This window comes from Haliotis rubra, unplaced genomic scaffold (assembly GCF_003918875.1).
Source record: "Haliotis rubra isolate DU_JTF1 unplaced genomic scaffold, ASM391887v1 Scf46, whole genome shotgun sequence".
In the NCBI taxonomy this organism is placed as follows: domain Eukaryota; kingdom Metazoa; phylum Mollusca; class Gastropoda; order Lepetellida; family Haliotidae; genus Haliotis; species Haliotis rubra.
The window spans coordinates 673791-700435 of record NW_025767146.1 but is presented as its reverse complement, the minus strand read 5'-3'; the positions used below and the strand labels follow the sequence as shown (position 1 = coordinate 700435).

General features: G+C 39.6%; 1 protein-coding gene and 1 long non-coding RNA gene across 6 annotated transcripts in view; one reads left to right on the top strand and one right to left on the bottom strand.

Moving 5' to 3' along the window:
• Positions 1-26645, bottom strand: part of LOC124290198 (myosin light chain kinase, smooth muscle-like) — a 105265-nt gene that overhangs the window by 12782 nt on the left and 65838 nt on the right. The window contains exon 1 of one of the 5 annotated variants that reach the window (XM_046726895.1): positions 6582-6771. The exons of 3 other annotated variants lie outside the window; for them this stretch is intronic. In XM_046726895.1, coding sequence (XP_046582851.1) covers positions 6582-6667 — 86 coding nt within the window. In that variant the 5' untranslated portion in view covers positions 6668-6771. Of the gene's footprint in view, positions 1-3363; positions 3484-6581; positions 6772-26645 lie in introns of those variants that run through there. One more of the 5 variants, XM_046726898.1, reaches the window with a different exon arrangement.
• Positions 10219-13884, top strand: LOC124290199. Its single transcript, XR_006901854.1, has 3 exons — positions 10219-10323; positions 12829-12884; positions 13367-13884. It is a non-coding gene; the product is annotated as an uncharacterized LOC124290199 (long non-coding RNA).

The window sequence follows — 26645 nt, the reverse complement described above, 5'->3', positions numbered from 1 at the left end:
AAAGCTTGAAAGATATTTTCTTTCCGTCGAAGGACGATTTGGATAGGAACACAGGGTCGAAACAGGACCAAAAGTTTGGAATTCTTTGATGACAGAATTCCAGATAGGCTGACATGCGAGGCTGCCTGCTGCTCTCGACCTTTGCTTCTTCGTGGACCTTGATAGATAAATCACATGTTATACTTATCAAGACTGTAAGGGTGAAGGGTTTCAGCACGGGGGTGAGGAGAAGGGATGCGGCTGGTATGGCTCCCATACTTTCTACCAATGATGCAGAACTCTAAGGAATTCTGTTAATTATCTCGAGGTGGTTAATTAACGCCACTCGGTAGGGTTAATGTTCTTTACATCGTCATTTCGGAGTTAGTGTTGTTTGGCGCCGCGCTCGTAATATTCCATCAATATCACGACGGGAGACCCTAGAGATAGGCGTCAGATTTTGTACGTGGTTCGAACTTGGGTGTAAGAAGCGAAGGCTTCAACCGCTGGGCTACCCCACCGCTCCGTCTTTTGGGATCGCAGCAACCATTTTCATTATCATCAAAGTTGTTAAGTTATATCATGTTGGTTATCATTGTTATCAGTTTAATACTGTAGACATTGATAAATCTTCATAATTACCATAACAAACATTACACTACCAGCAGTACAGTTATCATTATCAGTGTTTCAGCCATCTGCATAATTACCATAACAAACATTACATTACCAGCAATACAGTTATTATTATCAGTGTTTCAGCCATCTGCATAATTACCATAACAAACATTACACTACCAGCAGTACAGTTATCATTATCAGTGTTTCAACCATCTGCATAATTACCATAACAAACATTATACTACAAGCAGTACAGTTATCATTATCAGTGTTTCAGCCATCTGCATAATTACCATAACAAACATTACACTACCAGCAGTACAGTTATCATTATCAGTGTTTCAGCCATCTGCATAATTACCATAACAAACATTACACTACCAGCAGTACAGTTATCATTATCAGTGTTTCAACCATCTGCATTATTACACAAACATTACACTACCAGCAGTACAGTTATCATTATCAGTGTTTCAGCCATCTGCATAATTACCATAACAAACATTACACTACCAGCAGTACAGTTATCATTATCAGTGTTTCAACCATCTGCATAATTACCATAACAAACATTATACTACAAGCAGTACAGTTATCATAACCAGTGTTTCAACCATCTGCATAATTACCATAACAAACATTACACTACCAGCAGTACAGTTATCATTACCAGTGTTTCAACCATCTGCATAATTACCATAACAAACATTACACTACCAGCAGTACAGTTATCATTATCAGTGTTTCAGCCATTTGCATAATTACCATACCAAACATTACACTACCAGCAGTACAGTTATCATTATCAGTGTTTCAACCATCTGCATAATTACCATAACAAACATTACACTACCAGCAGTACAGTTATCATTATCAGTGTTTCAACCATCTGCATAATTACCATAACAAACATTACACTACCAGCAGTACAGTTATCATTATCAGTGTTTCAGCCATCTGCATAATTACCATACCAAACATTACACTACCAGCAGTACAGTTATCATTATCAGTGTTTCAGCCATCTGCATAATTACCATACCAAACATTACACTACCAGCAGTACAGTTATCATTATCAGTGTTTCAGCCATCTGCATAATTACCATACCAAACATTACACTACCAGCAGTACAGTTATCATTATCAGTGTTTCAACCATCTTCATAATTACCATAACAAACATTACACTACCAGCAGTACAGTTATCATTATCAGTGTTTCAACCATCTTCATAATTACCATAACAAACATTACACTACCAGCAGTACAGTTATCATTATCAGTGTTTCAGCCATCTTCATCACATTTATAACTTGACCCGGAAAATGGCGACGAGATCAAGAGACCCGAACCTACGTCAGACACCTGACTACTCAATTACTAGAGCCTTTGTTTCGGAAAACAAAAAGGGAGAGTAGAACGTCACCTAATCCCTCTAAGAACCATCAAACGAGATTTTTGCTTGGCTCAAACCATTTCATTAGTGATTCAACCAATACCTCCGCGTTCAGTGTTTGAATTTTGGGGACTCTTGTCTGTTTACCTGTAATCAAGGTGCAATGTACAACAGGTATGACACACGCTGAATCAACGCTGACACAGTACATCGGTTTGCTGTGTCAATAACAACCTTCGTCCTGGTTGTCAGAGCTACACAGTTTCACGATGAGGTGTTCCGTGCTGTGGCTTTACAGCCTGAGCACGGAGCGCAGAGATGAATACAAAACCACTGATCCGATAATAATAGCTTTTTCCTCGTTAACTAATTCAACAGAAGGATCAGATGCGTCCATGGAGATAGTAGATTTCTGGAACCAAACATTCACACGTCTGGTTCTTTGGAAGAGCGTCTTGAGCGCTTTTTGCGTGGTCGAAAAACCCATAAAAATAGAAGTTTACAAGTAAAATGTCAAAAGAAAATATTCAAACGTCGGACTGCTGTGCGAGGTGTTGGTGACACACACACTCTATATAATGAGGTTACGTAATCATGTTGCGTTATCATGCTCGCGCAGTCAAATAATGACCTCTTTTGACCTTTATCATACCGTGTTAATAAAAACAGTGATTCACCACTATCCAATTCGTAAAATGTGCATATATAAATAAAATATAACTCGAATACCACGCATTTACTGAGACATAACGAAACAGATACATGGTATCACGTGACCAATGCGAAATCATATCTTCTTCGAGAATTATTTGGGAAAATACCAGTAATTAAAAAAGAACCAAAAATATAACTGGGTATAAGATATATAACATCTATGTTTATACTTATGATAAAATGCAGATATAGATTTCAATATACAGTCGAGCACTGTTGTCTCGATATTTATGGAACAAATATCGAGTTATCCGAACTTCGAAACATCCGACCAGGGCATATCATCACATGAATTTGAAATTTACAAACGCGTTTCAATTATAGGTCCAAAGAGGGTATTTTAGTTAATCCACCGCTAAGAGCTGATAAGCCATAGCTGTATTGCGTATTAAGATTATTGATGCCGTGTCGGAATAACAGAGCTAGTCAACATGTCATCTTTATTGAAGCAGTGTAAGGCAACCGCTACATCCATAGAAAACTAAGATTTTCACTTGTCTCGTACCAGCAGACAAGCGGTCATGTCTAATCATGTGATTCTATGAATATGTGAATGCACATATTGACATATACAAACTACGTGAATATTAAAACATAATTATACTTATATTAACCATATAGAAAACGCATATACACAGAACACGGATATACCTTAAAGTTTCTGGCAAGTCGTCCATCGCCCAGTTGAGGGGCTCACAGTATATTCACACAGTGTACAGTGTATGCCTGATACCATGTATGGCTGACACACCGACGTGTATACCTACTTCCCTATAAGCACAAACATAAGTTATGCGTGCACTAAGGCACTTATACATCTCCGTAACTGATCAATATAATCTTAACGTGACGTGACTTGTTCATCAACGTACAGACAATTAATTAGAAGTTAACCCCATATGGCTCAGACCACTTTATGATTCAATCGGCCTGGTGCGTCAACTTTACATAACGATTGTTTTACGGTAACGCCATATAAAGATGTTTAGATTATTGTTTGACGTTAGATTATTCAGTGCTGATGGAGTGGGTGATCGATTTGATTGGTGTGGGGTTAAAGAAAGTAGTCATTCTTTGGATACGCTTCAATGACTTCGATTTGAGCTAAAGTGATTCTGTGAAACTTCAATTCGTTCCACGTGTTTTCAAAACATGAAACACAAGCTAAATCGATATTCAAGCATGAATATTTTACTGTCTTCGCTGGTGCGTGGCGTAAAGTCGATGGAATTTGCATGTTTCATCCATAGTTTCAGTCCAACCCAGGATGCCAAAACCTTGGTTGACGAGGTACATGTATCGACGGCTCGGCAACTTAAACAACCGTGTCGACTACATTGATTTGTGTATACGGCTCATTTAACATCCATCTCCAGTCATGACGGGATTAAGGAATAATCTGCTTAAAATTACCAACAATCACTGACTGCGACTTGTGGATACTTCGATAAGCACGCATTATTTAAATAGTCAAATACACATTCTGTGAGCTGGGGTTTTCTTTTGTGCATTATTTATCAAAACACGACCTGTTTTATGCTGTGAGATTTCAGTCCGGTATTGAATCCAGAGATGGAGCTGGGAGATGCATGGTAGCGGATACCTTGTATTTCGGACACCTTACAATATTAATGACCCCTCGGTCAAGTCACTTCGTTGGTTGGGGGGTAGCCCAGTGGTTAAAGCCTTCGCTTGTCACTCCGAAGGCCCGGGTTCGATTCCTTATATGGGTACAATGTGTAAAGCCCATTTCTGGTGTCCGCCGCCGTGATATTGCTGGAACATTGCTAAATGCGGCGTAAAACCAAACTCACTTATTATTTGGGTATTCCGTGCACCCCTCCATCCCCACCCACCCGCACACATTTCAAAATCCTGGCTCTGCATCCCACAATGTGACAGTCATCGATTAAGTTATCTGTATCGAGACGTTTTCATGGTCATAAACTTCCATAACTATCCACGATAGTGATTATTATTCATCGACATGTTCAAACTGGACACAGCAGAATCTAACACAGTACAGGGTCTACTTCAATGTCAGGAAACTTGCTAAGATATGTCCTTTTGAAACTGCATTGCCATTCAACTGATCACAAACGATTCACTGAATGCAAACGCAATATTCACCCATCTGTATGATGTGTTACCCATTCCAAGCACAGACCCGAAACACCATTAACATAATAGAAACCATTGTAGGAGCGTAGTATAAGCATATTTATAACCCAAGAAGGGTATGACGATTACAATGTATAACGCTTGCCTATCAAGGAACGAATAATACTTCCAGTTGCATTTGTTGCAAATGACCCATGAGCATTACATCACTGAGTATCGAAGTATGTTTACACCAAGAGTATATTTCATTATTTCAACGTCCGAAATCAATATGTTTTTATCCAATGCTTTGCGAAGAAAACAACAAGACGATTTGTATTCCTCCAAGAATGCAATAACAGTTTTCACCATTCGACTAGACTCAAAACAGGTTTGTCACACAAGTGAATACGTTCGACATACTGCGTAGCGTGTGTACAAAAGCTGTTATACATTCCTTTATTATCCCCTATGAAGTAAGGCTCATATTCATATGTTAATGCATGAGTCACCGCATATCTTCTTTACAGTCTAACACTTCTCCCTGTAATACCTGGTCATTATAGAGGGAGTGATGCGGGGAGGGTATAAATACTGTAATTAACGGCGTGGTGAGATTCTCTAGGATACACCTATTTTGTTCGATATGAGTGATCTATTGCAGATTAGGGAGTCAATTACTGTCGCATTGCAAAATAAATCGTAACATTTACCCCCAGGCAGTTCTACAGGCGATTTTAGCAATAAATGTCAATGTTACACAAGTACGTCGACTTAGGAACGTCCACGACTACGACTGTTTTGTGTGTTATTATTTATGCTTTGATCACTGGATTGTCTGGTCCAGACTCGATACAGGCCGCTGTCATATAGCTGGAATATTGCTGAGTGGGGCGTTAATCTAAACCCACTCACTCACTATTATTCGTGCATGCGTCATTAAATATTATACTGTCCAAATTGACAAACGTTTGGAAATTGTAATTTAATAACAGCATAAGTGTCATTATAAATGTTCTTGTTGAAACTGTGAAACAAACCCATCAGCTGTTAAAGCAAGCACGTGAACAGAGTTTACCCGTCTTCGCTAATAAGGTGATTTATTTCAGTCACAGACTGTCAAATTCCTGTCGTAATCTGTCGAAAAGGCGTAACGCTTAGTGCTTTGCTTTCATTTGACCTTTAAAGGTGAGCGACAGAACGTGATATGAACGCCGATTTGAAGGTGTCTTGGTGGGAAATGTACATCAAATGTGAAATCAGCCTCAGATCTTTCACTGATATACAGACACTATAAACTATTTGTAAATTACCTCAGTGAATAAGATTGGTTATGTATATACAATGCATGTACAACACGAAGTGTTAACGCCGTTTAATGACAGTTATCTGTAAGTAAACATAAGGTGGGGTTTAAATGCATTCCTGTACGACGTACTTTAGATATGCACATGTACCAGAAATGGATGTGTTTACTTATTACATATAATACACGTATTATATCTATCATACCCTGCATCAAAAAATTATGCATAACATTATGTATAACACGTTTCCACTGTTATACATAGTTCAGACTGATACCTCAAATATCAGTTTAAGAAGATCATAACCCATTATGAGATTTATCGATATCAATAAAAGAATCAGAATGTTTTTAGCAATAGGCCATTATCAAACAAACATCAGCCCAACCATTACGAAAGTAAATATTGTGATTTTTTTTCACAATGTTCATTTTAGGTGTATAATTCGAATAAAAAACTTACTTCAACTTGTAGAAACAAATATCCGTATAGTCAGCTTCGGCTTCAAGATTTTTATCACAAACGTCTGGCTGAGCGTAATGTCCCATTGTTTTCTGTTGTCTGTTTGACGAGTTTCACTATTGTACATCCCTTTCTTGCCTCCTTCTCTCTGGTGCTTTCTATGTGCCGCGCCTTCGCTTAATGACAGCTTCACAACGTGCCTTGGTGAAAACAGCCTGACGTAAGGGTCCGATACTCGGAAAACGTGTGAGAAACTCTGATTGGCTGGCGCTAACGACCGTGAGCCAGTCAGCGTCGAGATAACATTTCCCATGTCGGTAGGTGTTGAGGCTCATTTGTTTGGTCGGCCAGTGAGGCTTTGAGATATTTATTTGTAATCTTTCGTTGATCTATGTCAACAATTAAAGTATTGCTGATCGTGAACAGATCTTACTTACAACAGCTTTCTTAGCAGGGTTATATTCAATGGTGTTAGCTCACTACCCTCACCAAATATATGCATTTTACAATAACGCTTTTCTGCGTTAATCAAAGTTAAACTGATGTAAATTGTTTAAAGTTCATAAATAATCTTCATTTAAAAAATATGCAGTTAAATACCATTAAATAAATTTATTTTATGTTCTAAGCAGTAATCACTGAATTTGTTGTACGTAAATCTCAGATCTCCGTGGAAAACCAGATCCTAATAAAATACGCCCATTTATGAATGAGCGTATACAGGAACCAGGGTAAAAATATGCCATATATGGAAAGCGACTGTACTCGGAATTTATTGACTGCAACGATAGCCGTCACTCGCTGTCTCTAGGTCAACGATTTCAATAAACAGGAAGGGCTCTATCTAATTGATTCTGATTTATTGAATGTTCAAGCACCCGACACATATTTCACAATCGAGTAAGGAATTTAAAGAACGCGTTGTATTATTGACATGGCGACGAAATATCTCAAACATCCGCCTATTCAAAGCTGAAATTGACAATAACAGACTCTCTGAGGCAGGTAATTGAAGGTAAGAAAGAACAAATCTGACCCAAATGTATGTCACATTCAGGGCACACAGAGACAGACCCATGCTGTGTAGAGCTATTTACACGCTTGTTAATGTCACAGGCGAATGTCGTGGGAATGATTCTAACGCTGTATATAGAACATTAACATCGAAACCTACCGGTGTGTTTTTCAGCGGGTATGAAATTAACAAGTGTCGATGACGGGGCGTCACGCTACTTGTCCACGAGGCGCATAAACCTCACAGCACGAGACATCATTGTCAATTTCACGTGATGGCATGATATAAGAGTTTAGACACTGTTATGGACACATTAAACAAGAACAGAATTACACTGACCTGTAGGATGTTATTTCACCAATCCAAACAGAAAATACATGTATATAACATGTCTTCACAATGGTATTATCGGTATATCTTAGGACCTTGATGTTTATGGGGTGTATATATATTCTCAAATTCTGCATTTTAATGACAAACGCTGCATAGGCCATAATTCATTTGTTATGAATATACAGCTTGAATAAACTCTTGCAGAGGGTGCTTATCATCTAAAAAGGTAACAACTGAAAATTAATATTCATGAAAACAAACGCATATTCTCTGGTAGAAAAAGGGTGTTAAAAACCCTTGTTCGATTACAACACTAACATAAGCATGACTGTGCATATACCTCACATCAAAGAGTGATCTGCCCACCCGTCACAAACACATGCAAAGGAAAGTCAATTCTGTAGCTGAAAACACATTTGGTACAAGTCAAACTAGGGTACTACACCGGTAAACAATTTGGGGCAATTATGCGTTAAACGTTTGGAATTGTCCACATGTCTACGCAAATGTTTTCTCAAAGAACTATTTTGAGAGCGATATTCATGTATCCCTGTTGTAAAACATGGAACCTGTTGTACAGAATCTCATTACAATATTAACAGCTCACGACTCCAGTTGTAGAAACTCTCCACTCAACATTCTTACACAAGTGATATAGGTCTTTGACTGTATGATGTCATTATATTTCAAATTTCGCAGCAGCGTCGTGGTTGACCGCCCACTCCGTCTTGTATCCGCTACTCAACACGCCTCCTTACGACAGTAACAAAGTATTTCACGGAGGAGAAAATCTATTTTCTGCATAATTTAGGCACTCAAAGAATTATGCAGGTTATTCTCAGCTGCTCGCAGGTAAGATCAATCAAAGCGCCCCCTACCTGAGTTTTCCTACAATACCAGGTATGCGGGGATGTGACTCATCTGTATCTTATGTCAATATGGAGTTGAGATGTATAAAAGAAACTATTCGATTTCTAAAGACCACCGCCCTGTCCCATATCGACCCACGTAAATAGCCTAAGTGGGTCTTACACAGTATATTATCTTATGTGTCTCAGGTAAATCAACGATATTGATAAATACCATTCTCGTCAAACAATGTTTTGCTCAGATACTGACTAATATAGACTTGCAAAGACGTTTCTGTCTATTGGGTGTGATGATGCAATGGAGCTTCGTTAATTAAAACCTACATCGGCTATCACGTCGAGATATATATAGTGTTAATGTTGAATGTGGAGCAAGTGTTTATCATACTGAGCCGTAGTTGCCCATGGCAACGTGATCACGCCCACAGTACTGAATAGAGAGTGAATGTTGTTTTATGACGCAGTCAGTATTACTCAAGCTATATAACGCTGCCGATTAACATTCTGGGATTGTCAAACCAGTTGTGTTGTGTTTTAAGTGAACAATTGACTTGCCCTGCATGTGTTTGTGACGAATGATACAGATGGGTCAGGACACACCTTATCATCAGGATCACTATCTTATAACGGTTCATAAACACCTGCTTATGATCAAGCCGTAATCATATAATGGACAGCTGTGATTTAACTGAAATAATACCTTTTTTAAAACACTCCACTCAACAACTTGCATCAAGCAATTCTACACATCACATAGACAACTACACATCACATATTGGACTTGATAGCGGTTTATATAACATTCGGGGAGAATGAGTCTTTCAAGATGTTAGCAAGTTGTATAAACTGACCAGCTGTCGTGTATAAACTGGAGATTTAATATTTGGGAAAATAAGAAAGATTAAATTCTAACAGTAAAATTCAGCGTGCTAAAAAACATAATTTCCTATTTTGCCTAGTTTTTATTAATTATCATATGTTCCCGTGTGTTTTTTTACAGATGACCAAATCAAATGTCTTTGCATGAGTGACACCTGTTGGTGACACCTGTTGGCAGGATACGCTAGTATTTTCGCGAACACCTGCTATCATCACCCGTTGATAGTGATTCATAAAACACATTCTCACGTTATAGTCGGAGTGAACTATACTTTTAGCACATATTTCTTATGATTGTGGAAATTCCTTAGGTGCATCAATATCCGTGACGTTAAACGTCGTACAGTGTAATAAAACCACCGAGGGCGACATGAACAAGCAGTGGCCAATTATCCCACTCCCATATAACATACATCAAACTGTCATCATCTGACACAGCATGCTATAATATTCACCGCTCTCATTCTACCCATAGTCCACTGACATACTAAACTAATCAATTACACAGACATGTGCCGAGCTCTTCCCGTGTCAATCATTGCTGATATATACAAGCTGTGGGAAACATATCGACAGCGTGTTGACGGGGTTTCTTCTGAACTGTCACCATTGTATATCGACAAGCTATGAGTCACGTGCTGTTAAGGTAAATATAGTATAAACACCGTATTAAAAGAGCTATCCCACTGGGCTATAAAGAAGCCCACATTGATATGTACAAGGAAACGGGTCTTGGCGACAGACATGTGTCCGAGATAATGGATACGCCCTTTGTCTATTTCAACGCTCAATAGTAGCCTACACAGTAGGAGATAAAGCGGTGACTGTTTATGCAGTGGGCTGTGGAATGTTGTTATACTACATTACTTTTCATCCGAACAGTTGTCCACTTCATAAGATTCAATTATATGGATCTCCTTAGAGCATTATGGGGGCGGTGGGGTAGCCTAGTGGTTAAAGCGTTGGCTCTTCACGCCGAAGACCCGGGTTCGAATCCCCACATGGGTACAATGTTATACTCTGCTGTTGGTGCTAATTATTAACTGAGATGGTTGTACTCTGCTGTTGGTGCTAATTATTAACTGAGATGGTTTCTGATGTTTGTATCCTCTGAAATTTTGAAGGGGCGGTGGGGTAGCCTAATGGTTAAAGCGTTGGCTCTTCACGCCGAAGACCCGGGTTCGAATCCCCACATGGGCACAATGTGTGAAGCCCATTTCTGGTGTCCCCCGCCAGGATGTTGCTGGAATATTGCTAAAAGCGGCGTAAAACCAAACTCAGTCAGTCAGTCAGTTAGATCATCAGGGGCGGTGGGGTAGAACAATGGCTAAGGCGTTTGCTCGTCACGCCGAAGACCTGGGTTCGATTCCCCACGTGGGTGAAATCTGTCAAGCCCATTTCTGGTGTTCCCAGCTGTGATATTGCTAGAATCGGCGTAAAACTAAATTCACTCTCTCACCTTAGAGAATTATACAGATCTTTAAACAAAATTACACAAAAACCCAAGCAAGTCTATAATAGGTAAATATAGGTTGAACATGTTTTTGTCTGTCTGTCTGTCTGCTACCCCGCCGACCTGAATTATAGGGTGTTTATACAGTGTCGTAAACATTCATGTAGACACTCATTCAAGATACGGAAGCTGGTGTTGACGAATGAATTATCATTTTTAATATTTTCAAGCAAAAAAGATGACTATCTAAACTATATGCAGTAGGAAGTGTTAATGCACACACAGATCGTTACTTCAGTAGGCGAATCCAATATTTAGGGACAGGGACAAAACACAGGTCTACACAAAGATCTATGCAGGTGCGACTATCTGCTAGATTGAATGACGCCCACCCTAACTAACCATTCGTAGCCACCCAGCCAACTGCCGGGTACCCATATATGAAGGTTGATGCATTCGATACCGAAATAATAGTCATCGCTGTGTTTTGATTTGAGGTCAACTCTAGTTTTCAGATCTATTCTTTCTCCTGCCCACAGTTTCGTTACAAAGATACACAGTTACTTTTTTTGTAGGAGGAATTGAATCGTAAATATTTTACCTTTAATTAATACTTCTCTGATGTGATCAGATCCTCTCTGAGTAATACGTGATGGAGCTGTGCCTCAGATATCGACACGATCTAACATCCTGGTATTTCCCGGTTAACTATAGGACACTACATGTCAGTATCATGGTCACACATACACAGCGTGAAATATGCAACATCCCTTGATACTATTGTCATGGACGGTCAAAGCATTAAGTGAAATGTAATACCTACTGATAATATTGTTTACCTGGGCGTTGACCATTTTAATTGTTCGACATGAAACACTTTTCAAGCGTCAGTGGTGAAATGTGTTGAAATATCTGACTCTTTCATGATATATAGCGCCGCAATAAGAGTGAGTGAGAATAATAATCACTATCGTGAATTGTAATATAAAGTTCATTACTATAACTGACTGACTGAGTATTATTTTACGCCGCTTTTAGCAATATTCCAGCAATATCACGGCGGGGGACACCAGAAATGGGCTTCACACATTGTACCCATGTGGGGATTCGAACCCGGGTCTTCGGCGTGACGAGCCAACGCTTTAACCACTAGGCTACCCCACCGCCCCTCATTACTATGAAAACGTCTCGATACAGATAACTTAATCGATGAATGTCATTTCGGGATGCAGATCCAGGATTTTGAAATGTTTGTCGGATGAGGTGGGGATGGAGGAGTGTTAGGGGCGCACGGAATACCCAAACAACGAGTGAGCGAGTTTAGTTTTGCGCTGCTTATACCAATATTCCAAAAATATCACGGCGGGGGACACCAGAAATGGTCTTCACACATTGTACCCATGTAGGGAATCGAACCCAGGTCTTCGGCGTTACGAGCGAATGCTTCCCCACGACAAGAACACCGATATGACGTTAAAACTTCGGAGAGAGGTTAAACGATTAATCAAACAGGAAGATCTACCAATTATTCATCGTCAATCAACAAGTTGTTGGCCCCCGATTCTTGTCGAGTGAATCAGATACAGGTCATTGTTGCAACAGGTTCGATACACGAGCAGAGCTCAACACAATAAACAGGGAAAATTCCACTTCGCCAGATCGCCTCGTCCCTCCCAAATTCCCTTTCATCGTTTACAGGTGAGGGCAGCGTCAAAAGGTTGCCCCAGCCGGAATGCACGCTCCGCTGCTGAACGGTGGGTTCCTGTTTACAGAAATACGACACCTAAACGCGCGTGGCTGGCACGTGCAGGCGCCAATCTCTCGTCACGTTCTCCTCGGCTGTAATATACATTACACTTTGACCTCCTGCATCTTAGAAATCTTCAAAATTACAGGATGTGTTCATGAGTTGGATTCTCAATATTTAGCATCCGCAGTAGGAAAACGCATGGCTACCTTACTGAAGGTCAACGATGAACTACATGTATTTTAATGGACGCATATATGAACATCAGGAACAATATTATTGTGTGTGTGAATCTCGGGTTTATTTGTTACAATAAAAATTACATATATTCAGAGACTAAGAGTTAGTCTAGCGTATAGTCGTCGGTAACGGGATGAGGATAATCTTTAATGTACCATCATGTCACTCGTACTTAAATTACCGTACTTAGTGTACAGTTACGACATCCTAGTTGCAGGTTCTTCCTCTCAGTTTACGTCCTCTTTTCAGGTCATCAAAGGACAAAGTGCAATTGGACTAAACATTTCGAAACCTAAAGGTTGGCAGAATTCTTACGCATGACGAAAGTCAGGAATCTGCAACATCCATCGCAGACAGAGGTGCGGCTCAACTCGGGGGCAAAGCTACGCCGCAAAAACAGTCACGTGACTTCGTGGGAGCTGGAAGCGTGCCAGCTGCATGAAGTGAATGACTCCGCGAGTGTACAAAGACCGTAAATATGGCCAACTGCTTGAGACACACACCACGTGAAGTACTAGTCGAGTAATTAAAGCAATAAATGACGCCTTATCGCTAAGCTATCACGTTTCATAGGTGGAGTTTGACCGATAACCTTTCAGGTGCTAATTGCTACCTACATGAACTCATTAGGAACCTATGTTTTAATGAACATGTTAATGAGCTGTATAGAAACCAGGTTGTATACCCTATTACTGGTAAGTGCCGTTAGGCGACTGCCAGTGCATTTGAAATGGTAGGTTGGTTCGAAAAGGCGGTTGGTTTGTGTGGATGTGTGTTGGTTGATTGGCTGTGTTGGTTGACTGGTTGTAAAGGCTGGTTGTGTGTTGCTCGATTGGTTGGTAAAGTTGGTTGTGTGTTGCTCGATTGGTTGGTTAAGTTGGTTGTGTGTTGCTCTATTGGTTGGTTAAGTTGGTTGAATGTTGCTCGATTGGTTGGTTAAGTTGGTTGTGTGTTGCTCGATTGGTTGGTTAAGTTGGTTGTGTGTTGCTCGATTGGTTGGTTAAGTTGATTGTGTGTTGCTCGATTGGTTGGTTAAGTTGGTTGAATGTTGCTCGATTGGTTGGTTAAGTAGGTTGTGTGTTGCTCGATTGGTTGGTTAAGTTGGTTGTGTGTTGCTCGATTGGTTGGTGAAGTTGGTTGTGTGTTGCTCGATTGGTTGGTTAAGTTGGTTGTGTGTTGCTCGATTGGTTGGTTAAGTTGGTTGAATGTTGCTCGATTGGTGGGTTAAGTTTGCTGTGTGTTGCTTGATTGGTTGGTTAAGTTGGTTGTGTGTTGCTCGATTGGTTGGTTAAGTTGGTTGTATGTTGCTCGATTGGTTGGTTAAGTTGGTTGTATGTTGCTCGATTGGTTGGTTAAGTTGGTTGTTTGTTGATCGATTAACTGAATAAGTTGGTTGGTTGTTGGTTGACTGTTTGTTTGGGTATGCGATTGTATATTCTCTAACGCCTCACTTAGACTGACGCTTAGTCCCTGAATATAAGTAATTTTGATAGTAACAAACCCATTTAAAAGGAGCCCTGAACCTGATTAAATCTAGACTTGCTTCATTTAGTGCTTTAGCATATAATGTGGTACAGGGACTGTGAGACAGACTACACCTAACTCAGCAGGCGGCGGTCTGAATATATTCGAATCTGAACCAGACAATCCAGTGACTGACATCATAAGCATTGATCTATGCAGTTTGGCGTTCAATGACACCAACATAATATATTGAATTTGATTTTGCTGCACGTGTGTTTTCTGCGTATAAACAAAACGACATTTAGCTTCTGAAAAAGGAAATGCTTAATTCGGATCGTGACACCTTTGGCACGCAGAGCGAAATTTATTCCGATGAGAGATTTATGAAAATCAGCATCCATATCTTATCTCACATGCGTAGCTTTATCTTATCTCCCGCACATGATGTCGATACGACCATCGCTATCTCACACCCTGCCATCTCCGTTATCTCAAAGTATCGCCTCAGGTCCATATCGAACAGTGGGATTCATCCCAGCTGCGGCTTACGTATCTATTATCCGTATATTTTTGTTAAGGTTTCACCAGATTTTTATTTGTTAGTCCTGGGAACTAGCTAGAAAAAGTTCAAAAGTGTCTCTGATTGACGGCAACAGATGATATTTTTAAATCTACATGACGACGTCTGCCTCAGTCAACTTCCTTCAAATGCATAAATTATGCTAATATATTTTCTTTGAATGGCATATTTACCATTTTTTATAGAATTATTACGCATAGAGGCATATCACAGATGAAGAAGTAAGATTATACCTCGTGCCCATCACAATAAAGAAGCTGACATCCATAAAAGTCTTGCCTTTATGCTATATTTTGTGGGAAAGTGAGTGTTGACACTTCAGCGGACACTCGGAACAAGCACACGTGGAAGGCTCAGTACTCGATAACATGCTCTTACATATAATTGAACATTTTAAATCTGAATGTTGTTTTCTGGTTTTGTCTAAACTATAAGACCTCAACTAACCGCTGGCCATTTTACATATACCTATCAGCAAACCAGAGCCTTATTTCAGTAGACCGACACATCTTGAGCCTCAGATGACCGATGGTGCTGTGACAGCCCTATTCTCTACAGGAATTACAGGAATTACCATGGTCCTGTGATTCCAGATTCGTCCTGAGTCTAACCATTTGAGTGGTAGCACTATAATATGCTCATGGATTGTAAAAAAACACTGTTAGACATGAACCATCACTCACTCACTCACCTACCCACTCACTCACTCGCTCAACCATTCATTGTCTTCCAAAACATTTTTCATTCCCAAATTAATTTGATAATAACAAACTCGCGAGCCATCCGGCCATTCCACGTGTTTGACGGAAACAAAGGAAGTGCTTTCCCTGGGCGTGTTACAGCCTACAGTAAACACAGCAACCGATAGTATGATTAATTGTCAAGTGAACCTCGTCAGTGCAATATGGTTTAACAATGTAATCAATACGTACTATGTAGGTGGTTTTGTTTTGAATGTGTAAGGAAGTACTTGTATACTTGGCAGACATTAGTACAGGGCTTGAAGCCACTCCAGGTTGACCAAGTACAACCGTAAGTAGGCGGGTTACTGTGACACAAGTAGATGTTAGATTAACGCTTAGTCTCTGAATATATATAGTTTTTATAGTAACACATAAACCCATTTAAATTTAAAAGGTGCCCCAGTCAGATGGGAAATCCTGAACCTGGGGGAATCTAGACTTGCTTCATTTAGGGTTTTAGCATTCCAGAAAGGAAAATAATGTGGTTCAGGGACTCTGAGACAGACTAAAGTAGATAAAGAAATTGTTCAAACCGGTTTAGACATAACTGTAGATAAATTGGCTTCAAGGATGACTGTTTTATACTGAATAATGTATTTGTTTTGATGCATAAATGGCAAATAGGGAAATAGAAACCTAGTGACGCTGCTTTCAGCTGTATTTGTGTTTCCAGCTTAGGAATACAATTTTTATAACCACGACCGCGGTTCTGACAACCTATGGACGCAATGAGAGCGAATCATGGATTCGAACACAAACCAATACACTGGATTTAGATATATATCAAGTTGAATTATAATTTAAGATTATTATCTCAAAGAAACTGGATTTAGGTATACATGAAATATTCTTATTTCAAAGTTTGTTATCTCAAAGAAACTGGATTTAGGCACACATCAAATATTCTTATCTCAAATTTTGTTATCGCAAAGAAACTGGATTTAGGTATATATTAACTATTCTTATCTCAAACAAACTGGATTTAGGTATATATCAAATATTCTTATCTCAAAGTTTGTTGTCTCAAGAGCCCAGTTATCTCCGTTTACTTTAGATCCTATCATCCGGCCTTGGTTAGTTGTCCCACAAACTGATCTAAGCGAGGACGACGAAAGTTTCCATTAAGTAAAGATTGCTGTAGCCATGTGGTTTGAACGGATTCTATTCAGTCCTTACCCGTGGGTCAAAAACACTTATATATATATGGGTTGAGTAATTACAATGATTAATCCGAATGGTTGTCTTATTACCCTACTGCATGGGTAGGTAGTCATGCTATCAACCACCGGTTAGGTTTTCTTGATTACATCTATGATATTTACAGGGCGTCGGGATACAGTAGACATTTTCAATTCAACTACGTAGCCTACTGTATATGCAGCCTAGTGGTTAAAGCGTCCGCTCGTCACGCCGAAGACCCGGGTTCGAATCCCCACATGGGTTCAATGTGTGAAGTCCATTTCAGGTGTCCCCCGCCGTGATGTTGCTGGAATATTGCTAAAAGCGGCGTAAAACTAAACTCAGTCAGTCAGTCAGTCAGTATATGCATTTGCTTACGTGTTTCCCGACATGTCAAAGAATATGAACATCAACCTATTGGCCAACCGTGTCTTAATGAACAAGAATTATCGTATCTGATGGCAGTCGTACAAAGCATGACGAAAAACAACTATTGTTTTTTCCTGAACAAAAACGCTGGTTATCGGGTTTCCAAGTCAACAAATATATTATTTGAAGTAAATAGTGTATTCTTTAACATAGTCGTTGTATCCGTATAATACGAATTGCTAGCTAACAAAAGTTCGGTTTTGCATTCTACTAGCTAAGTATCATGAATAACAAGACCATGGGGCAACGACATTCGCAGCTCGATAACGTTTAAGTCTGGAAACCACAGTGCTGGTGTCGGTTTCCGGAAACTACCGAGGTTAACAACTGGATCAATATCGATGTATGAACTAGTCATCTTTTATTGTAACCAAACGACCCACTGATCGTACCTCAGATAACGGTTCTATTATGACGTTATATCTGACGAACCCCGTCCGCACACTTAATAGCTTCTAAAAGAAATTGCACTGTAGATCAACCTTATATAAACAGCACCTTTGTGTCTGAGAGTACGCTTTACCCTGGGATCGAAAAATCAGCGAAGGAAGAGTTCCGATATGCACCTGCAATTACAGCCTTCAAGAAAAGCGCTATAAACATCAGGAAATGGATGTCATATACAAAGGGAGGTAATGACTAATTCGCCGATAAACACATCAACGTCACTAATGTAGCGGCATTTGTATTAGGAATGCCACTCCACAACAATATTTATCGGCCATTCTAAGGTATTTCCCTAAGGAGAGGAAACGTGATGCGAGGCTATCTTACTTTGGTATGCTGAAAAAGCGAGAGGAGGAAGCACGTCTTTATCAAACATGGCCACGGACATTTAGCTACAGGCAGTTGGCTGAAAAATGACCACGTGACTGATCCTTCCTCCTCAAAATTATATTTCTATCACCACCAGCCCTCATTCAATACGACTTCACCAGATACACATTGCACTATAGGGAGCTGTAATGATATATAATAATACTTGTCTAACATGAAAGCAGAAAGCGACTTACAATATGTTACAGTGTGATTTAAACTAGATATTCCTTGTTTATCAAACAAGATAAAAGGTGACATTGTAGCGAACAAATTCGAATCAGTCCACATGTGAACGTGTGAACTTTACTTTCATCACGCAAAGGAATTATGGATCAATGTTTAGTTCTGGCCATTTTCCTTCTTGTCTAAATATTTTCACTAATATTACTAAAGCTCAAGGGAGAAGAGAGCGACCCTGTCTGACCCAAGTCTGCGAGGATGTGAGGGAATGTGTAGAAGGCCTCGTCAGACACAGCCTCTCCATATTAGATTTATCTTGTAAAGTGAGATTACACCCATAAATCTGAAATATTTATGTAAAATTAGACTGAACGTACGAAAACTCCATTACTGGTAATTAATCTTCCTGTCCCTGGAGTGAATATGTGATACAGAGCTTGAATATAAGAGTGGTCTTGCAGAACTTGCTCCTTTGACTGTTTAGATATATAGATAAAGAGGGACGTATTTTACAGAAACGACAGAAAGGAAATTAATGCGCAACGGATACATAACGTGAATAAGTGTGACGGATAAATTGTAACACTTATTATTTTAAGTGAGTGAGTTAGGTTTTACGCTGCTTTTAGCAATATTCCAGCAATATCATGACGGGGGACACCAGAAATGGGGTTCTCTTTTTTTCCTTTTCTTTTTAATTGGTTCCCAAGGTTATCATGTCATATGTACAAAAGTTAGGTATATACAGATAGATGATGTACGGGTATTACGTCAATGTCATGTTTATGCACATATATAAGTCAATAAAACAGAAATATGACATCAGGTAAATATGGATACATTTAGAAATGTTTTCTTCACCTGTTTAATTCTTGAACGTCTTTGTATAAATGCATCAATTTTTTGCTTTTCAATGCTCTACCCTTATTTTATGAAACGAAGGTAAAATGTATTAAATACCACTTCTGCAAATCAGTACCCATCTATCGAAGTTGGAACAATCGTCAATGAGAAAATGTTACAACTTCACCCACTTCATTGAGAAGCGTTCTGCCATAGCGTTCTTTAAAGGAGACAGCAAAAAACCAACAATCATGTGAATGTTATTCACACAATTCTTTCGGAATGATGAAGGCTAAATGTGTTTACGAGTACATGCCACGATCCCACCTCCCCCACGCCGCTGTACGTACAGAACATACACATGTTCAAGAAATCAATCCCCACTGGCAATATTATGCCAAGTTCAGACTCGCTGAACCGTTATCTCCAGGTGATTCGACTGTCAAAATATCCCCCCTCGGGAATGATGGTGAATAGGTATTTGGGATGTGCGCACTGTTTTGATAAGGGGAGCATCATGCTTTCTTGAAGGGTTGGCAGAAGCTGGTAAATCTTCTGTTATGTTGTGCAACGTTTTAGATCGTTTTCACGTTGGCGGAAACGTAGAGCTGCTCTTCATTAATGTGTCTCTGTGGATGGTTTCGACAGCTGTATTCCTAAATTCAACAGGATATTACTCTTAAGTAACACCCCATATCAGTTAAGTGATGATACAAACCGTTAAGTTCCAAATGTTTCACAGTGAGGCTTGCGAAGGAGTGCTACACGGCCATCGTGAAGTGTGAGTGAGTGAGTATGGCTTTACGCCGCTTTTAGCAATATTCCAGCAATATCACGGCGAGGGCCACCACAAATGGGCTTCACTGAAGAGTGAAGAAATGCAATCGCATGTAATAAATGTGGGTGAAATATATTGTTTATTAAACGCAAAAGCACATAAATCTTCAGAAAATAGCCCCCTTCATCCACTCTTTTAAAGATATGGTTGTAACGTAAGGACTGAGAATATATATCAAACGTAACGTCTTACTTAAAATCTTGTAGGAAAGGTCAAGCTGGATTACAAATATCCCTACTTACAACGTTGTCATACAGCTCATGAAACTAATTTATACGTACTCTCCCGAATAAATCTTCAATACTTCTGCAAGTTGTGATTTCTTCAGCGTCACTCTGAAATTCTATGTTATTGGGACAAAGACCTATTCCGTAATAATAAGAAATCAACAAGACACAGAATGCACTGCGCGAGTTTGACAGTATCACAAGTATGGGAATCATTCTTAATTGACACCCGTCGCCTTTGAGTCATTCAATTAAATATAAAAATGACTTTTAGAACAAAAGACTATGTTGGAGAAAAGGTGAGGCGATCCTGCCCCAAGGGTAGCACCCATCACTTTTCTCACCGTTGTCCTTGCTTCGTCATCCCCAATGTTGCAATATCCGACGTTATTAACACATGCCCTGAGGCTTTCGCGGAAGTGCGTTACCACTCAATAACCAATGGTCATGGTCTCGCCTCCTAATTGGACATTGTGTGAACCAGACAACCAATGACAGACCTACATTGTCAGCTCAATCGATGCATGCGCGCTAATTAACCAGGCGGAAGTACAACGGGCGCCATTTACAATTTCGGTCGATGGCGGTCGGTGGGAATATGGGCATATTTGAACCTTCCATAAACATATTTGTAAGCCACTTAGAGAAAGAACCAACTTCTTGACCTGCTATCAAGGGCAAGCGTGAGCTGGTGAGTGAGTATGGTTTTATGCCGCTTTTAACATTATTCCAGCAACATAACGGCTGGGGACACCATAAATTCACAACTTCACACATTTTCCCATGTGGGGGATCGAACGTCTTTGGCGATACGAGCGAACGCTTTTTATCACTGGACTACCGCACTTGGAAAGAAAATCCCAAATTGATTTTAGTTTAAATTACCATATACCACAGTGATACAATACCACTTCACTGCAGGTGTTTCATGTGAGACACTTAACCAAATTGCCACAAAGTGATCTCAATTTCTCACACACACAAAAACCACCTTTTGTTTATACAGAAAGCTGGAAATGATATCAACAAATGTCCGTTTCATTTCAAGTGTAATTTTCTCTCTACTTATTAAAAGAGATTTGATAAACATCCAAGAGGCTCACCACACTCAAGATATTGCATGAATCTTTGACATCTCAACAAGCCAGAATAAGCACTACAGAGGTTAACTAGGTTTAAAAAACACACAGTATCTGCTTGACAGACACGTAGACAAGTGATGTAGAGTTCGTGCTGTAAACTTCGGTCGGTGAACCCACGGAACATGTACATTATCTATCAAAAGCAATGCATTTAGAATTCCTGTGTCAATTTGACGGTGAAATTGGGGCTTTGTAAGACATTGACCTGACAGCAATCTGCTGAGAGTCAGCAAATGAAGAAACATTTTTATCTCTCCTGTACGTTGTCTCAAGACAGAATGGTATTGACGTATGTGTAAATACTAATGGTAAATGTGTGTGTCATGCTTTTCTGATGATATGGTACTTTACTGCCTGCTGTTTCTGGGGAATTGGCTGTTAGATTTCAAGAAGAAAGGCATCACCTTTGTTCAAACCAAATGTGCCATGGACCGCGAACGGAGCGCAAATTTCCGCCCCAGTTCGCGATCGTTGTCTCATTTGGTTTGAACGGTAGCGAAGAAAGGACGTAACGTAAATTTACGGTGGATAACGAAGGTCCGCGCCTCGTGACAAACATCCTACGATGATGTCGTGGTTTTATAGTCAAATGTATCAGTTAATCTTGACATTTACTCAACGTTAATTGCAGCAAGCAATGTGCCAAATTTGTCAATTATCAAACTTCAGTATGACAGCAAAATATATAATCGTTAAAATCTCTGTTACTCCATATTTAGTAAGAAGCTATTTTGTATGTGATACTGTGTGCACTAAGAACACTCAAGGTATTACCTTAAGGTAACACTCCATTTGTAATCGTGATGAAAGAGGGATCCCGATTGTTTTAATTGCACTTAGTACATTGTCAGAATAAAAATGCAAGATGCCCACGACAATCAAACTTCTTTAAATAGATGTTTATTAGACAACCTGAAATATCACACTTCAACCCTTTCACTATTTCAGAAGTTGCATTCATCAAAATCAGTAAATACCACATGCCATTCCTCTGGCAGATGACCAGAAAGAACAAAGGGTTGCTCAATTTAAGTTTACACAAACCCAGCGGTTGAACAAGATTTATACGAGTTCATTTCCACCAATTACCTATGTATTCGAGGGAGTCAGGCAGGCGCAATCACCAGGAGCCATTGGCATGGACGCACCAATCATAACACAGGAAGTCATGTTAGGAGGAGGAAGATACTGCAAATTGAATTTCTAAGAATACGATGAAAAAGATAAGGGTCGTTTATTTAAGGTTCCTTGTGAAGTTTGACACACACTTGAATTCATAAATCGACTCTGATTGCATTCTTGACATTTCTTCCCGGTTTAGGACTATTAGCTTGAAGCAAATTGATGGCATATTGTTAGACCGAAGAAACTTAAATACTATACGTCAACGACAAAGAATAACTAGCTTCGCTTTTCTGCTGAACAGATTTCGTTGGGCGTAAAATGCAAAATGCTGTGAAAAAACTAATATGAATAGATCACTGAACATTAGTGATGACACCAGGTGTTCGTAGACCGGGATATATAGCCTGTTCTTGCTGTAGCATCCGCCTCTTACACATTTTTTCTATAGCCTGTTCTTGCTGTAGCATCCGCCTCTTACACACTTTCTCTATAGCCTGTTCTTGCTGTAGCATCCGCCTCTTACACACTTTCTCTATAGTCTGTTCTTGATGTAGCATCCGCCTCTTACACACTTTCTCTATAGTCTGTTCTTGCTGTAGCATCCGCCTCTTACACATTTTCTCTATAGCCTGTTCTTGCTGTAGCATCCGCCTCTTACACATTTTCTCTATAGCCTGTTCTTGCTGTAGCATCCGCCTCTTACACATTTTCTCTATAGCCTGTTCTTGCTGTAGCGTCCGCCTCTTACACACTTTCTCTATAGCCTGTTCTTGCTGTAGCATCCGCCTCTTACACACTTTCTCTATAGCCTGTTCTTGCTGTAGCATCCGCCTCTAACACACTTTCTCTATAGCCTGTTCTTGCTGTAGCATCCGCCTCTTACACACTTTCTCTATAGCCTGTTCTTGCTGTAGCATCCGCCTCTTACACACTTTCTCTATAGCCTGTTCTTGCAGTAACATCCGCCTCTTACACGCTTAGACTTAGACTAATGCTTAGTCTCTGAATATATATAATTTTGATAGTAACAAAGAAGCCCATTTAAATTGAAAAGGAGCCCTAGGGAGACCAGAGATTCAGAACCTGAGGAAATCTAGACTTGCTTCGTTTAGGGCTTTAGCACTGCAGAGAGGGCTTGGCATTAGGGAAAATAATGTGGTTCAGGGACTGTGAGACAGACTATGACTAAAGGTATAAGGAATACTCCTGAGAAGATAATATCGTAGTTCTTACAATACAAGTTCTTCCTGGTTCACGAATACATGTGCTTTCTATATTTCAGAATCTCAACTAAACTGTTCCTGACTGTTGCTTAGGAAAAACCCAAGAGTATGGTTTAGTCAACTGCGGCAGCTTTCACAGATTCATACACATGTAGATTACTTTTAAGGAGATTTCACTGACAGTGCACTGAAAGTAAACAAACTAAACACTAAACCAACTGGTACAAGCATGAGTTTTAAAGGACGAGACAATGTCTTGTAAACTTCAGATTCAGTGGTGAACGTCATATATTTACATTGCTCTATCCGACATACAAGGGCTGCTTTGAACATTCACTGTACAAGGAATGCTCTGTCGAACAGACTGTTCTTTGTGTCCTCACCCAGACAGGAGGACCTATATTGAACGTGCTTTGGTACCTATGGCACACAATGTTAATTACTTTACAACGTCGGTAAGCCTGTTATAATTTATAGGTGACCGAAGCGCTTCATATATTATATCCGTGACTGAATGGGTACAATATTAACATTCTAGTACTATCAACGGCGGGGAACACCAGGAGTGAGCTTCACTCATTGCCAACCACCATATGGAGAATCGAACACGCGCAATTAGTCAACACACTTTATCAACAAGGTTACCGCACCCTTCCCCATATAGCATAAATATAAAAATCTGTTTTATGAACAAGGTAAACAAGGCTCAGTGATCAACAGCATGAGCATCGATCTGCGCAATTGGGAACCGATGACACATGCCAACCACGTCAGCGAGCCTGACCACCCGATCCCGTTAGTCGCCTCGTACGACAAACATGGGTTACTGAAGGCACATTCTAACCCAGACCTTCACGGGTCTTTCACGATTTGAAGTAAAACGAAGCATGTGAACTGTTTCGGTACTAAAGACATTCCGAAAAAAGTAAATATTCACATTAGAATTTATGATTAGGAATCCCAACCTGTGGGCATCCCCAAACTGTTTCAAAACACCCACCTCGTCCAATGAACAACTCCTCTCTTTAAAACCAGGTATCGTTTGGTCTTAATTTCTGTAACAACATTTTTTCCAAAATATCAAATGAACGGTCACTTACATCAAGCATGGGGTACTGAGAACCGATTATGTCTTAGATCCCCTGAGGGAAATCAATTAAGACGCTATAAATGTACGATGCCCTCCGCCCACACAAACAGAGGCCCCTGTTGCTCCACCGGAGTAGTCCAGGTATCTCTTGATTCCATTACTGACCTCTGTCTTATCACAAGCACGTCTTCAGGTCGATGTACACAGCGTGTCTACAATCCTATCAATGCTTTGTTGTGAGAGATATGTCTGCAATTACTCGCAACCGCGTATCGTCAAACACCAACTGACAGAGTAGGAATCCTACAGAAATTATTGGATTACTTTGATTTAGACCACGGTGGCCTGGTTTTAGTTAATTACATTTCCGCTCTGTGCCAGAAAAAAATGTCTGTGAACAACTGGCCACGACGTAGCCTCTGGGTAAATGGGTAAATTGGTCAAGCGTATTCAGAATTCTTTGATACTTTATTTTCAGTGTGTTATGTGAAACCAGGTTTTTTGTTGGCGTGTAAAGTGGGTAAAGGTTGAAATTACCATCTCAGCAAACAAACAAGAACGTATTCATTCCAGACGTAGGGGTGTTTGAAGAGGTTATTGAACGACACCCAGAGCCCGGAAGACTTCAAGTAAAACGTCACTTAATACGTCACAAAGATAATTCCGTTATGCACAGAAAACACATGGTATACCTTTCAGTTAAGACTTAAGAACAGAATAGACAAAGTACTATGGAAAACAACTTCTATTTTTTTGCATAGTGTGACAGGGGCTTTTCGGTATAGACGTGTAGACTGACGCCGTCAGTATTAAGTGCTCTAGCTATAGAATAAAAAGTATCGCTTAAGTCAGTATTAAGTGCTCCAGTTATAGAACAAAATGTATCGCTTGTATTGTATTTTTCTCTCATACACTTAGCCGGTCAACAAACTTTCAAATGTTAATTTGTGTTACCAGAAGAGTATAAAAAATACTTCTCATCATAACGTGATGATGCATCTTTAAAGACTGTTAGTACCGGTGAAATGTACGAGAGACTTCTTTCCTCTTGATAAGTGACTGTGTAGGTAAAGTTTGATTCAGTAATACCATGACGTAAGACATTCTTTTGACATATGTACCAATTTTCAGTCATGAGACTTATCGGTTAACCAGCACCACTGTGTTGACACATATACTCAATAGTGAATATATCACATGTGGAGATATGTATCATAACACCGTCATACCTTTGTGTTAACACGATATATACAAATATTGATAGTATCACGATGGAAGAAAAATATCAGTTATCAGTAACATTGCGTTCACAGATATACCAGTATTGATCGTGCCTGTGAGAAGATTATATCACTTGCCAGTTCCAATTTATGATATCTAACAATATCGAAAATGTTTTTCAGTACAAGAGAGTGAACATATATGCCAATATGTACTGAAATTTCCCATTATTTCATAATATATATTTACTATAACGGCATATAATACAGAGATCGGTACGTAATTCGTCAGTTAATTCAACACTACATTATTATTTACCTTGAAACCAAACGCAGTCTAACACATTTGATGTATATTTACCCTACTGCGCCATTCAGATCATGTCGTCAAGGATGAAGAGATTTTACCACAGCATGTCAACATTT